The sequence below is a fragment of the Rhineura floridana genome, chromosome 11 (genome assembly GCF_030035675.1).
Source record: "Rhineura floridana isolate rRhiFlo1 chromosome 11, rRhiFlo1.hap2, whole genome shotgun sequence".
NCBI lineage: Eukaryota > Metazoa > Chordata > Lepidosauria > Squamata > Rhineuridae > Rhineura > Rhineura floridana.
In genome coordinates this window covers 4,019,203-4,033,561 of record NC_084490.1, presented here as the reverse complement: position 1 = coordinate 4,033,561, position 14,359 = coordinate 4,019,203, and the positions used below count along the sequence as shown (strand labels likewise).

Sequence of the window (14,359 nt, the reverse complement as noted above, 5' to 3'; positions counted from 1 at the left end):
TTTAGGAAAAAATAGGACGTTGAAAAGTAACTTTGGACATCCTTTAAACAAGGTGGGGTCTGTGAGGGGGAGAGAGAGGGGAAAGCCCTGTCCATGAGTTCCAGGCCTGTGGCTAACTGCGTCCTCATTCTCCCACAATCCTTTACAAATCTTTCAGGCAGGTCACCCGGCTGCCGGGTGCCACTCACCTTCCGCCGGGCCCGTTCCTTGTCCAAAGAGTCCTTCAGCAGGTGGGGATCGGCGTACGATGAATGCTCATGGGCCTGGCCCAGGCGCAGACTGGTGTAGCGAGGAAACAGTTCCTCAAAGCCTGCCAGAGAGCCAGGAGGAGAGACCTCCTGCAAGGGCCGGGCACTGAGGGGCAAAACAGAAGGGGACAAAAACACAGCAGAGGCTCCTTGGAAACCAGCTGCAGCCAATCCCTCCTCCCTCTCACCACTCCAGCTCTTCTGCCTTCTGCATCTTTTATCCTTGCGATGTAGAACAGAGACCAGGAGCTCTGGCTCCTCCTTCCTCCAGGGCCAGGCCGCTGGGCAAGCATTGTATTTCAGGCTTGGCCAAACCACCTCCTGGGCCTTCACCCCAAGGACTGCGACCTGTCTAGTGATTTCTCCAGGCACCCTTACCCTACCAACCTCCTCTTACGATGTGGCTCCTGCACTGGGGGGTCTCTACACTTCTCTATAGCAGCAGTGGGAAAAGCCTAGCCAGTGGGCCCAATGAGGCCTGCCAGGTTCTGCATTTGGCTCACCAGGTTGTTTTTGCCAAGCCATGCCCTAAACCTGATGTCATATATAAAGTCAGCTTTGGGGCAGGTACAGACCAGACTGGGCCAAAAAAAGGAGGGGTTGTAGCCACGTCAATCAACAGCAAAGTCCCATGTTGGGTGCTTGGAAGCCCCAACAATCAGCTGATTGTCTATACTTCAAACTGCCTGTGTGACTCTACACCAGCACAGCTGATTGTCAGTGTTTGCATAGACCTGCATGGCACTTTGAAGCTGATCCTCAGGGCTTCAAAGCGCAGCACAGGCTCAATGCAGGGGGGGGGGACACCTACCTGTCAGACATGGCCTATGGAGGGTAGGGAAGATGATCTGACCCACTAGCCACATCCAGTTCCCCACCCCTGCTCTGTGGAGCTGCAGACTCCTATCAGATAAGACCGCTATTGCTTATGTGATCACTTATTGTCCTTCAAACATGTGAGGAAACAGAGAAGAGAATTCTGGTTTGCACCTAACACCAAACCATAGTTTATCATTACATGAGCTGCTGAGAGCCTGCATGAAGCTTGGAGGCTCAAGCACTCCCCCTCCCACAGAGTCACAAGGTTGAATAAAACAGGATTTGGTTTCACTTTCCTTGATCCCCGGGTTGTCGTTATGTACGAGCCAATAACTGTGGCTTAAAATCAACTCTAGTTTGTTAAAACAAGGTTTGCAACCCATTATTTGAATCTGGTTAGATTTTATTTTAAATCACCATTCCTGGTTTGTACATAACAAGCCAGGAGCTGGAGGTAGCAAATACAGGCCCTGGTTTAATCCTTGTACCAGTTACACAAGAGGGAGAGGGGGAAGTGTTTGTGTGGAGGCTTCGCTCAGGCTCACAGAGATGCATGCATCTAACGTTAAGCCATGGTTTACCGTTACGTGCAAAGCAAGCCATTGTGTCAACAGGCCCCAATTAATAATAAACCATGAAGAGACATCAAGGCCCCTCAATAGGCCCTGAAGTTCATCCAACTCCTTATCCAGGGATCCCTTGAGATGCAGCTGCCTCTGGTTAGGAGGTGTGCAACAGGAACCTCTCAAGGCTACAATACTACAATACACAGACTACGCAGGAAGCCTGTTAGTGACCTGAGATTATCTTACTTGAGCAAGGCAGATGTGCTGTCGCTCTCAAAGGAGTCGTCTTCTTTCCGCTCAAAGGTTCCCAGTGCCACTGCATCCCCTACAGGCAGAGAGGGGGAAACTGTCACCCGCAGGTCGGGAGCAGCACTGAGGGCAAAGGAAGAAGGACCCCTGCAGCTGCTGCTGATACAGAACAGCCAGTGGCACAAAATCAAGTGCTGGCTTTACAGGCACCGCTCACATCCCCTCCTGCAGTATTTGCACCAATCGCCCTAAACAAACCGTTTTGGTAAGAACTGCTCTTCCCTTTCCCTGTTTTCTTACTGAGACTGGACCAGTTTGTAGTGGACCTCCAGAATCCTGCTTCTTGCAAAAACTCGAGGGCAGAGAGCCTGGGAGGAAACTGGGATTAGGTGGGGTTGAGTGCTGATGGGGAATTCTCTTTCCAGCATCGTGGAGAGAAAGAAAGGCTGTGTACACGCTACATTTAAAGTCCCCTTTCAAAGAATCCTGGGAACTGTAGTTTACCCCTCATGGACCTACAGTTCCCAGCACCCTTAACAAACTACAGTTCCCAGAATTCTTTGGGGAGAAAAATACACTTTAAATGCATGGGGTGTATGCAGCCAAAGAGCTTGGCGCAGAAGGGAGGTTTATTCCCACTGCAGAGCACAAGCGACAAGAACCAAACAGAACTAAAACAGCTAGGTTGGTGGGGACTAGAGAGAGGGCATTTTCAGTGGCGGCCCCCACTCTCTGGAACTCCCTCCCGTACGATCTTCGGCATGCCCCTTCCCTGAATGTATTCCGCAAAGCCTTGAAGACCTGGCTTTTCAGACAGGCCTTTGGGACTTCCGGGGAGGATTAATTTTCAGGACTAATTGCCTATTACTCTGAACTGTTATCATTCCTATTTATAGTTTCCTTGTTATATTGTATTTTATGTGTATTTTATTGTGCTGCATTTACTGCAACTGATTTGTATGTCGCCTAGAGTGGCCATTGGCCAGATAGGCGACACATAAATTAAATTATTATTATTATTATTAACTCAGATTCATTATGTGGCCACCAAAACCAGTTGGAGAGGCTGCAGTGCCTCCCTGCAGGCTATCGGTGTGGTTACACAGGATGGCAAATATTTTAAAGTGGATGTAGGTTGGCAGTACACAGGAAGAGATCAACAGTACCCCCAAACCCTGGTATGGCAACTCTGACACAAACTTAACAAGCCCTTTTCTAAGGCAGTGTTTTTAAACTGCAGCCCAGAGATGGCTAATAGGCCCTGGTGCACTTTTTAAAGTTGGCCCTGAGATCACATACAAAAACACTGAAAGGACAGAGGTTTCTTCACCACATGCCAAAGAGGCAAAGACAAGTTTAAACTGGACTGCAGCTTGCCTCTTCAGCAGTACAAGCAAGGAAAATGCCAAAAAAAACACCACCCCTTGACCCTGGCTGCACATGTGAGGCTTTCCCCTATGAATGCACATATCTACATATTGTGACAGGGCCTTTTCAGTGGTGGCATCCCATTTGTGGAATGCCCTCCCCAGTGAGGTGCATCTATTTCAATCACTATTAACTTTCAGAACGAATATGAAAACATTCCTGTTTACCCAGGCATTTGATGGCTGAAGGGGGCTGTTCCTGGCAATCTGAAGATCGATGATAAAAGAATGATTTTAAGCTGTGTTTTAGAATATTTTTAACTGTGTTTTAGAATGTATTTAACTTAAATTGTGCTTTAGAACTTTTAACTCTTTTTAATATGTCTTTCTTTTTCTTCTTAAATTGTTTTGTTTATGTTTGCCACCCTGGGCTCCTTTGTGAGGAAAGGCAGGATATAAATTCAATAAATAAATAAAATAATAATTTACTGGATCATTAGCAAAGGATAAACACGGCAGGTGCATGTTCATTCAGACGTCTTTCAAGCATCCTCCCATGTGCTAACTGTAAAGATTTTTTTAAAAAACACGATGGTCCATGAAAAACAAGTAAATTAAGACTAGTTAATAATGAAGCTTAAGGAAGGGACAAAGGACCAGAAGAAGCCGCCTTCTACTGAGTCAGACCATTGGCCCATCTACCTCCATATTGTCTACACTGACTGGCAGCAGCTCTCCAGGATTCAGACAGGTCTCTCCCAGCCCTACCAGGAGATGCTGGGGACTATACCTGGGACCTTCCTGCATGTGCAGCAGATGCTCTGCCACTGAGCTACAGCTGAGCAGAGGATGGTTTTGATCCACTGACCCCAGGGTTATGGGCCCAGCGTGCTGCTGTTGCGACACTGGTGCCATGACCAGAGAAGATTCAGAGGAGGGCAACAAGGACGATCAGGGGACTGGAAACAAAGCCCTGTGAGGAGAGACTGAAAGAACTGGGCATGTTTCGCCTGGAGAAGAGAAGACTGAAGGGAGATATGATAGCACTCTTCAAGTACATGAAAGGTTGTCACACAAAGGAGGGCCGGGATCTCTTCTCATTCATCCCAGAGTGCAGGACATGGAATAATGGGCTCAAGTTGCAGGGAGCCAGATTTCAACTGGACATCAGGAAAAACTTCCTAACTGTTAGAGCCATACGACAATAGAACCAATGACCTAGAGAGGTAGTGGGCTCTCCGACACTGGAGGACTCCAAGAGGCAGCTGGACAGCCATTTGTCAGGAATGCTTTGATTTGGATTCCTGCATTGAGCAGGGGGTTGGACTGGATGGCCTCACAGGCCCCTTCCAACTCTACTATTCTATGATTCTAAGGAGGAGAAGATGGAGGGGTGAGACAGACACAGACACTCAGCAGCTGGAGAATCAACCAGTGAGGGTGTCACGCTTGCCTCTGCCTCCTCTACTGCCTGTAACAGGAATTACAGTTACTTAGGGAAGGGCTCTAGCTCAATGGGAGAGCATCTGCTGTGCATGCAGAAGGCCCCACGTTCAATCTCTGGTGTCTCCAGGTAGGGCTGGAAAAGACTCCTGCCTGAAACCCTGGAGAGAGGCTGCAGTATCGATAACACTGAGCTAGATGGGCCAATGGTTAGACTGGGTATAAGGCAGCTTCCTGGGTGGGAGGCTGGATAGGAAGAACTTGCTAGAGATCCAGGGGAAAGAGATGAGACACCAAGGAATGGGTGGCAGGGGAGGGATGTTCCGAGGGGCAGTGAGAAGGCATGGGGCTGGGGGAGCCGGTCCATGGTTGGGGAACCAGAGGCAAGATGGCAGGAGAGCCTTTGTTATGGGAAGGATGGTTGGACCACTTTCTGCAGTTTTGTCGTCGATGACTTATGGCGACCCCATGAATCAGCGACCTCCAAGAGCATCTGTCATTAACCACCCTGTTCAGATCTTGTAAGTTCAGGTCTGTGGCTTCCTTCATGGAATCAATCCATATTCTGCACAGTAGCTAAAGCTTTTTATTTCCCATTCTCCATGCAACCAAGACCCCAAACCCACCCTCTCCCTCTCTCACCGTGAGCAGCATCCCTGGACCCACGAAGCATGCTCTGTAGATGGCAGCGCACATTTTCCATCTCAGAGATGTGGCGCGACTCGGCAGCTGCTCCCTGCAGGCAAGGAAGAGACCGAGGGTTTATCCTGCGCCTCCCTTGTGCCTTGAGCCCCGTGCCATGTGGCCTCCCCTCCTCACCTTCCTGTATGCACTAGCCTCCACACTGGCCGAGAGCTTATGGCTCAGCTCCTCTGCTAGAGTGTCCAGATCTACTTCGGGGGCCTCAGCTTCCCTGGCCAGACCCAAGCCGTGCTGGTGCTCCAGGTGGGAGCGGGCCTGAGCTTCAGCCTGCCGGCTCTGGTGCAGGGATGCGTAGAGTTGTGCCGTCACCTTGGAGGTATAGGGGGTGCCTGACTGAGAACCTGGGACCTGCTGCCCTGGGGTTGTGGGAGCCGAGGCTGGCAGAAGTTCCATGTCGCTCAAGAGATCTTCACTGTGGACAGAGGAGCTAAAAGCCCGACAGACGCTCCTTTCGGCCATGGGGAAGGGGGTTCCAATGGGATTGCCCCAGCCAGCCAGATTGCAGGAGTTCTGTGCTCAGAAGCCCAGCGTCTCTGTCACAATGGAGCGTGTCCCATGACAACAGGTCTCCGAGAGAGCAAAGCCGCATTCATACAGTGCTGATCAGAGTGCTGGCAAGGAGATGCTACAAAGAGAGGCCTTGTTTAGGTCTCTGGGAAAAGTCTGGGTAGGTAGTGCTTCCTAACTGGCCCCTAGAAGAGAAAACGACACCCCTGAAAGGGAAAGAAATAAACCGGAAAAATACAGAGAACATTAGGTGTAGATCCTAGCTGAAGCAGAGTCCTACCCACCCCTTATCCAGTCTCTGGTCCACATCCCAGCTCTGGGTGAGCATGCGGGGGCTCAGCTGCAACTGATTACAACTCTGCCCTGCCAGACACCCTTAAGGCCATGGGGAAACCTTGTGGGGCCCTCCAGATGCTGGTGGACTCCAGCTCCCCTCAGCCCCAGCAGCCAGCAGGACCAATGGTGAGGGATGACGGGGGCTGGTCTGGAGGGCCCCACAGGTGTGCCCCCCTGGCTTTAAGCTTGTCTAGATCCCTTCTTGCTGCCCCTTAAATCTCCACCCTCACTTTTTAAAAACTGGCCCCTCATCGCCCCCATTTTAGAAGTCAGCTCTCGCAGATTCCTGAGCCCTCCCCCCATAAAATGCATTCCCTTGTGTACATCCCTCTTAAGTCCTCCCCACGACCCCACTACCTCCCCACACCTACCATAAGCCCCACCCACATCGTGTTAGCCCCTCCCCCAAAAAACCCTCCCCCCCCAAAGCCACTGAGGCATATTCTCACATTCCCCACATATTCTTTTCCCCCTTTTCCCGCCGTTTTAAAAAGCCGCGCGGTCGTTTCCTCTGCCCCCTCTCGCCCACCTCTAGGCCGCACCGCCAACCCTCAAACTGCCCCCAATATTCCCCTCCCCTCGCCGCCGCTGCCCGGACCTGCACCCCTTGATTTGACTTGGTCCCGCGCAACTCCTGGCAACCACCTTAGGCGGGAGCACGGTGACGCCGGAGCCGCCATTTTGCTTGAGGGCAACCGTGCCAGAAGTAGGGAGGGAGGAATCGGAGAAAGAGTGCGCGCGCAGATTACCAAAAAGGGAATGGGCGGCACTAGTGTGACAGGCGGCGCACGCGCCGAGCAGCTGACCAATAAGCGTGCTTGTATGTCATCTGTCACACTCACACTCTCTTTCTCTGCCCGGAAGTTTAGAGGAAGCTGCTGGGTAGGGAAGGGGTTGCCATAGAGACCAAGGTGAGAGGTTGCGGGGAGGTCGGCTCAGGTGGGGCTTCAGTGTGGGGAGCCAAAATGCCCTAGAGCTTTCTTTTTTACCCCAAATTTTCCCATTCCCCCCCGCGGGCCTCTACAGATCAGCCCCTGGGCAAGGCCAGCTCAGTCGTAGGCAGGCCGGCTCAGAAGGAAGCCCCATTTAGTTGAGTGGGATTTCCTCGTCCGGGGGTGTGTGTGCCTAGCCTGCGTGGCCCTCCCGATGATCCCAGCTCCCACCATTGGCCATGCTGGGGCTGGCAGTGCCCGCCTCTGGAGGGCCGCCGGTGAGCCCCGGCACCTGCCCTAGTGCTTGGGGTGGTTGGGGCTGCAGCAGCCACTGCGTAGGATGGCGCCCACTGGCCTGTGAGCGATGCTCCCAAAGCATGTCAGGTGGCTCTTGTCAGCGAGCCAAGCTCGCAGGCCCAGGGCCACTAGGCGGTGTTGCGGGGGGAGGCTCTCGCAAGCCCTGAGCCCCAGCCAGCCAACCCACCCACCTAGCTCTGCCCAGGCAGCATCTAGGTGACTGGCGTGGGCTGGAAATTTTTCCTGTGCTTTGTTGTTCTGTCAAAAGCTTTCACAAGTTCGCTAGTAATGATGAATGGATGCCAGGTGCAAGTAAATATTAGGCACGCCTAGGAGTTTCAGTGTTCTAAGCCTTGTTCATTACCTAAATATGCTGGTAAGTAAAAACTGTTCAGTCCCAAACCAGTACATAAACATAAATAAATCAAAACCATAATCAGGACTGAACTGGAGATTACACTGAGTAATTTGTCATTGATTTCTGGCATACAATGGCAACAGCACATGCTGAATTAGATCACTCTTTCGGGCAGCAAACTGAAAACTTTCACATACAAATCAGCCTATGACAATTTTCTAGGAAACCCACAGCACTGGCAGCCCTCCCCATGGAACTTGACTGGGTCCAACCACCTGTGCCAAGAATCACAGCTCTAATTGTGATCCTGCAAAGCAAGTCATTTGGGGGGGAGGGAAATGCCCTGTGGGGAGTGATCTTTCCTGACCCCACTAAATGTCTGCATGAGCAGGTGGGATTGGTGATGGGGTGGGATTGCTCAATTCTGCTTTTTATGCCAGGTGTGCATGCCACAGCCCCTTCCTTTCCTTCCAGATGACAGTGCATAATTTGTACATCTTCGACCGCAATGGAGTCTGCCTGCACTACAGTGAGTGGAACCGGAAGAAGCAAGCTGGCATCTCCAAAGAAGAGGTGAGGTGCTAGCTCGAGATATTTATTTATTTATTATCTGATTTATATCCTGCCCCTCCTTCCAGCAGGAGCAAACAGAAGCACTAAAAACACTTTAAAACATCATAAAAACAGACCTTAAAATACATTAAAACAAAACAACATTAAAAACATTTTTAAAAGCTTTAAAAACATCTTTAAAAACAGGGTTTAAAACATTATTAAAAAAAAAACATGTATGGAGAAGTGCCAGGGCTCATGCCTCCTCCTCTCTTAACTGGGATCTCTGTCTACTCTTATTTATTATTTGATTTATATCCCGCCCTTCCTCCCAGCAGGAGCCCAGGTCGGCACTCTTCCCAGATGTGTGGGGAGAGCCTGCACAGTGGCGAGGGAACTGCACTTTGCACATGGTCAGAGGCCTTTTTGCCAGTCTTTTTTATGTGTTTGTACTCCAGCCACATCTGGAGGGTACCATGTTGGCAGACACGAAAATACGTTGTCACTTGTGTTCTGGAGCTTAGTGTTCGTTGAAAAGCAGTTCTGAGGTGGACAGTACTGGGATTTTATTATTATTAATTTGCTATTCACTTCATACCGAACGGTCTCTAGGAGACTTACAACAGATTTAATAACATACAATATAAAAACTTAACACCCAAATAAAAAGGAATAACTAAATCAGTCCACATCAAGGACCAAAGGCCTGATTGAAAAGGAAGGTCTTTGTTGGTGCCTAAAGATGGACAGAGAAGTTGCTAGAAATGACAAATTACTCAGTGTAATCTCCTATTCAGCCCTGATCATGGGAGAGCATTCCACAGTCGGGGCACCACTGAACAGACCCTTTCTTGTGTTGCCACCCTCTGAGGCTCCTGTGGAGGGGGCACACAAAGTAGGGCCTCTGATGATGAACACAGGGTTCAGGTTGGGTGAGGCAGGGAGAGGCGGTCCTTGAGATACTGAGATCCTCAGCCACATAAGGTTTTATAAGTCAAAACCAGCACTTTAAATCGAGCCTGGAAACTAATCGGTAGCCAGTGCATTACATGTATAATCCCCCCCTGAAGTTCAAAACTGGTTCCAGCACATGTGACTGTTTCTTGATTAATTTAAACCTGGTGTTTTACAAGTTGCTTCCCTCTGTCTATGTTAATTTTGCCTGATGCAAAGCCATCCAATTTTAGTTTCATTCAGTGAGCATTATTAATTTGGCAATTCATTTTTTTAAAGTGTTTTAGCAGCTGCTGTGCCAGAGCAGAAGCGAGCCATCTTTAGTTCTCTAGGGCTTCTTCCAGCAAAGGATAGGAACAGCTCTTTAGCGTCTGCCTTTTCTCTTAAAGGACAAAGAGAGACAACAGGAGTAAGTCCCAAGCTGCTATGGTCATTTTCCCCTAGCTGCACAGAGCAGAAGGAGGAGCAGCCTTATGTCATGGATCCATTTATCTCAACGAGTGCCAGTGTGGTATAATGGTTAGGGTGTTGGGCTATGACCCAGGAGATCAGGGCTGAATCCCCACTTAGCCATAAGGCTCACTGGCTTACTTTGGGCCAATCACAGCCTCTCAGCCTAGCCTACCTCACAGGGTTGTTGTAAGGATAAAATGTGTGTGTTAATGTGAGAACCTCAACAACAAATAATGTTGTTTTACACTGGCAGCAGTTCTCCAGGGTTTCAGATCTGACCCCACTCTACTGAAGGTGCTGCCGGGGATTGAACCTGGGACCTTCTGCATGCAGTGGAAATAGCGCTGCAGTGCCGTCTACATTGTTGGGAGGGGAGCAGGGAGCACAGGTGCAATTGGCCACGTTTCCTTTTTGCCTGGGAGGGACACTCTGTCCCTGATAAGCAAGTGGCAGTCTGTCCGTTTGGGCCACAGAATGGCGATAGGTGGCCAGCGGAGGAGAAGGGCATGCGTGGTGTGAGGATGTGTTCCTTCTACGCCACTTCATAAACCTGTCGTAAGACTTTGTTTTTAGCACCATTAGCATGGCAGGCAGGCTGGCTCAGGATGCTGACGCGTAAGTCTCCCTGGGAATGGGATTGTGTCAGAACAGCACACTTCTGGCTCCTGCGCTGAACAGGGGGAAGGTGGCGTTGTGGTGGTTTTTTGTGTGCATTTGTGTGTGTGTGATTCCAAAGAAGAGTTCAAAAGCCACCTCGCTTGAACGTTGCAGTGAGTGTCCTTGCAGCAGCACCTGCTTCCTAATTTGGGGGATTGATTCCAGTGTTGAAGCTTCCAGGGGATAATAAATCTCACTTTTGGAAAGTTCTGCTCATTAGGTATCTGGGTGATTCACATCAGACGATCTATTTATTTATTTATTTTTGGAAGAGGCACATGAGAGGCCGGAGGGTTACTTTTAGGTACCAAACATGAAAAATTCATGAGAAACCAACATTTTAAAGTTTGTTTTGATAAAGCAATGAAATGAGACATAATCCAGAGATCTCATCAACAAGTCTATAAAGCATACTTCTTCAATATAGCCTCACAAGGAAAGTTATATTTTTGGGGTCTTTTCAGTGTGTGTGTGTGTTTTGGCTGTTTCGCATATGTAACAAATCAGTCCTTTTCACAGATGTTCTGATGTAATATTGCAGTATTGTATTCTAATGTCTGTCACTTCCATTGATTATCTCTCATGCTGTCTTCCTTATTGGTCCCACTGGCTTTGTAGGTTTTCTTGTGCAGTGAGTGTCCTCACACAGCTGGCCAATGGGTGGCACCAGAGTAGAGCAAATGAACGTGACTGTTTTTTGCATCCTTGCCATGGAATCTCACTCCTTCTCCCTGCACATGCTCAGTCGCTCTCTTTCTCTCTTCCCTCCCCCCCCCTCTGCAGGAGTACAAGCTGATGTATGGCATGCTCTTCTCCATCCGCTCCTTCGTTAGCAAGATGAGCCCTGTGGATATGTATCCTTTCTGACCAAACACAGCAGCAGAAGTGGGGGGGGGTAACTCAGTGGTTTTTTGTTCATAATGTAAAAACACAGCACTGTCTGCTTATATTTCTATCCCACTTCCCCTCCAAGGAGCTCAAGGTGGCGCACATGGATCTCCTCCCTCTCCATTTTAGCCTCGCAAATGCTTAAGGGTAAAGCCTGTTTGGCAGCCAGCAGGGAGGGGCTTGGCTGGTTATCTGACCGGCCTCTCCTTCCTTCAGTTCTCCTTAATCCCTGCACCCCAGGAAAGATGGCTTCCTCTCCTTCCAGACCAGCAAGTACAAGTTGCACTACTATGAGACCCCCACAGGGCTCAAGGTGGTGATGAATACAGACTTAGGGGTGGGCAACATCCGAGATGTGCTGCACCAGATCTACAGCTATGTGAGTGCGGGCCTGCCCTTCTCCCACCACCACCCCTTTTCCCACCATCACCCCTTTTCCCACCATCCCATGATAACCCCTAGGACTGATCTCCTGTATGTAGGTGCCTACCAAATAACTATGCACTGAGGGGAGAGCAGTGATCAAACTGAAGTAGTTTGTTCCACGCCGCATTGGCAGCAGGGTCAGTGCTGTTGGAGTGGCCCGTATGTGGGGTTTTTTTTGTGAGGCAGGACTCCAAAGTTTGGTTCCCATTTCCCGGAGGGGTCTTTGGTTGGGGAGGGTGTTCTCGTCTCGCGAATCTCACGGCTTGTTCTTCCCTCCTCCCTAGATCTATGTGGAGTATGTGGTCAAAAATCCTCTGTGCGGCTTGAACGAGACCATCCAGAGCGAGCTCTTTCGGAGCAAGCTGGACAGCTTCGTCCGTGGCCTGCCTTTCTTCTCAGCTCGGGCAGGCTAAGTTTTTTTTCTTTCCCTTCTGCATCCTAAGGACTACATTTCCCATGATGCACACGGAGCATTGTTTGGCAGTGAGCTTGGCAGCTTCTTTGCTGGGTGTGCCCTCATAAGTACAACAGTCCCCTGTAATGGACTTCCTGCCCAAACCAGGACTCTGAGCGTGGATAGTTGGGGGCAATAATAGTCTCCATGGTGCAATCCTCTCTCTTTTCTTCACCCCTCCCCTGCTCTTGAGAGCCTTGACTCTGGAAGAGGTCCCGTGGCTGGACATTTGTCTTTTGTACCATTGTATATCCTCCTCTGTTCCTCCCTTTGGTGGGACCCCAACAGTCACACTGTTTTTTCTGACCATTTCTGCCCTCTTACCCACAGTCCTTTGCCAGTCCAGACCTGCTCCTTTCTATTTATAACGTTTTGCCTAAACCCTTTCTCTTCAACCCCCCCCCCATCTCCCGAAACTGCTCTATTTATAGTCAGTCTCTTCTCCTGCTTTTCCAGTTCAGTGCTCTCCCAGCCTGGGCATAACATCAAGTCCCCCAGAGGACTGCTTGGACGCAGTGGCACGTCCTTCCCAAATGCATCTTGCAAAAGGCAGGCTAGTGATCCAGCTGCACATTTCCACTCCCAGGAAGGGCTGATGAGCACCTTTTTTCTTTGATCCAGTTTTCATGAATTAAACATTGGCAGGTTGCACCTTGAGTTCAGAAGTGGTTTGACTGACCTCATGCAGCCTTGGTCCTTTCTAGGTGGCTTGAGGGTCAGTGTAGACTCTCTGAGCTTTGCCAGCTAGGTTTGAAAGCCAGCTGTTGCCATCGCCCTGCACCATTTATGTTTGCAATGGCTGCTGGCCCCCTCTGCTGCTGTTCATTAGCAGCACCTCCACTGAAATCTGTATGGTAAGATCAGAGTCTGACTTCATTGGTCCCAACGAACAAGACGCCAAAAGCTAGTAAAGAGGCAGTGATTCTTCTTGTTTAAATTGGACCAGCTGGCATGTTGAAATGTTGGTTGCCAGTTCTTACGGCACTCACGGCTTCTTACTTCCTAGGGCGTAGATGTTCAGAGAAGGCAAAATAAAACAAAAGCATTCAGCAGCTACACCTCTAGGCCGTAAATTAAGTGCCTGGGTTAATCGCTATCTTGCTTTTTTTTGCTCTGAAAGGCCATATGCACAGCTGGCTGAGCTGTTTATGTATCCTTGTTGTTCCCACCGTTTTAAGTTCTGGGAATTCTGTGAGATTCAAGCTTGTTTTCTAAAATACGAGTTGATTAAAGCTACAAATATTGGGTCTCTTTCTCTCTGTCATGATAAATTTTGCCTGGGTTGTAATGTTGCATACTTCATTATGTTGTAATGTTGCATACTAATGGATCTTTGTCTGTCAAATGGAATATAACCTTAACCTGGAAACGCTTCCAATTAAATGTCCTGTGAGACAATGTGGTTGATGGCTTGGACTTGCATTCAAGGTTTGGCTGGATCACACTTGGACTCCAGCCCCTCCAACATCAGATTGGCAGTGACTGGCAAAGAGTTTGAGGGGAAGACTGTGCGTTTGGTGGCCTTTTTATGCAGTGTGTGAAGCAGGAATGTGGAGCCTTTGGCCATCCCAATGTTGCTGAACTACAACTCCCATCCACCCCAGCAAGCATGGCCAGTGGTCAGGGATGATGGGAGTTGTAGTTCAGCAGCACTGGAAGGGCCAAAGGTTTCCCATACATTGTGTAAAGTCTATAGCCAGTCCTCAGTGGATTTGCCAGCCATGTCCTGAGTGCTTGGGAAGCTCTGAGCACAGGGCTTGCAAAGCCCTTTACTCAGGGCTTCCCAAATGCCCCACACCCAGCTGGCTATCAGGCACTTGGAGAGCACAGCGCAAAGGACCAGGTGCGTAGGACAACCCACCTGGCAATCATCTGACTTCATAATGACATTGGGTGATTGACAGGTTGTCCGTCCTACCCACCTGTCAAAGTTGGCCCATGGGGGTGGGGCAGACAAGTATCTGGCCCATCTGCCCCACCCAGCATGGTTGCTTGGAGTTGCAGTCCAAAACATCTGGAGCGCACCAGGTTGGGAACGGGTGGTGTAGATCAGGGAAGGGGAAATCTGAATAGAGGGGAACTAATACTTCACATGATTTGGAAACTATACTTCTGTTACTGCAGCCTAAAATAGCATTTGCCTTTTTTGCA

The 14,359-nt window shown here is 49.6% G+C and overlaps 2 protein-coding genes across 8 annotated transcripts in view; one reads left to right on the top strand and one right to left on the bottom strand.

Moving 5' to 3' along the window:
• Window positions 1-6,968, bottom strand: part of CNTROB (centrobin, centriole duplication and spindle assembly protein) — a 31,587-nt gene extending 24,619 nt beyond the window's left edge. For 3 of the 4 annotated variants that reach the window (XM_061589316.1, XM_061589318.1, XM_061589319.1), the window contains exons 1-5: window positions 6,836-6,940; window positions 5,512-6,107; window positions 5,335-5,428; window positions 1,880-1,958; window positions 189-354 (exon numbers count right to left, since the gene is read on the bottom strand). In XM_061589316.1, coding sequence (XP_061445300.1) covers window positions 189-354; window positions 1,880-1,958; window positions 5,335-5,428; window positions 5,512-5,853 — 681 coding nt within the window. In that variant the 5' untranslated portion in view covers window positions 5,854-6,107; window positions 6,836-6,940. Of the gene's footprint in view, window positions 1-188; window positions 355-1,879; window positions 1,959-5,334; window positions 5,429-5,511; window positions 6,108-6,835 lie in introns of all 4 variants that reach the window. The other variant, XM_061589317.1, reaches the window with a different exon arrangement.
• A 90-nt stretch (window positions 6,969-7,058) lies between these two features.
• Window positions 7,059-13,606, top strand: TRAPPC1 (trafficking protein particle complex subunit 1). 4 transcript variants are annotated; one of them, XM_061590173.1, is made up of 5 exons: window positions 7,059-7,148; window positions 8,299-8,397; window positions 11,224-11,294; window positions 11,569-11,707; window positions 12,039-13,606. In XM_061590173.1, the coding sequence occupies exons 2-5, from the start codon at window positions 8,299-8,301 to the stop codon at window positions 12,165-12,167; spliced, it is 438 nt and encodes a 145-aa protein (XP_061446157.1). In that variant the 5' UTR covers window positions 7,059-7,148; the 3' UTR covers window positions 12,168-13,606. The 4 variants fall into 4 exon arrangements, with proteins under 4 accessions (XP_061446157.1, XP_061446158.1, XP_061446159.1 ...); XM_061590174.1 differs by having other exon boundaries at window positions 7,074-7,148; window positions 8,265-8,397; XM_061590175.1 differs by lacking the exon at window positions 7,059-7,148 and adding an exon at window positions 7,149-7,176.
• Window positions 13,607-14,359: the final 753 nt, after the last annotated feature.

What these genes read in the sequence shown, in the direction of transcription:
- TRAPPC1 (XM_061590172.1), top strand. An exon ending in CTGGCATCTCCAAAGAAGAG is followed by an intron (nt 8,398 to 11,223) that starts GTGAGGTGCTAG and finishes CCCCCTCTGCAG; the next exon opens with GAGTACAAGCTGATGTATGG. An exon ending in TGCACCAGATCTACAGCTAT is followed by an intron (nt 11,708 to 12,038) that starts GTGAGTGCGGGC and finishes CCTCCTCCCTAG; the next exon opens with ATCTATGTGGAGTATGTGGT.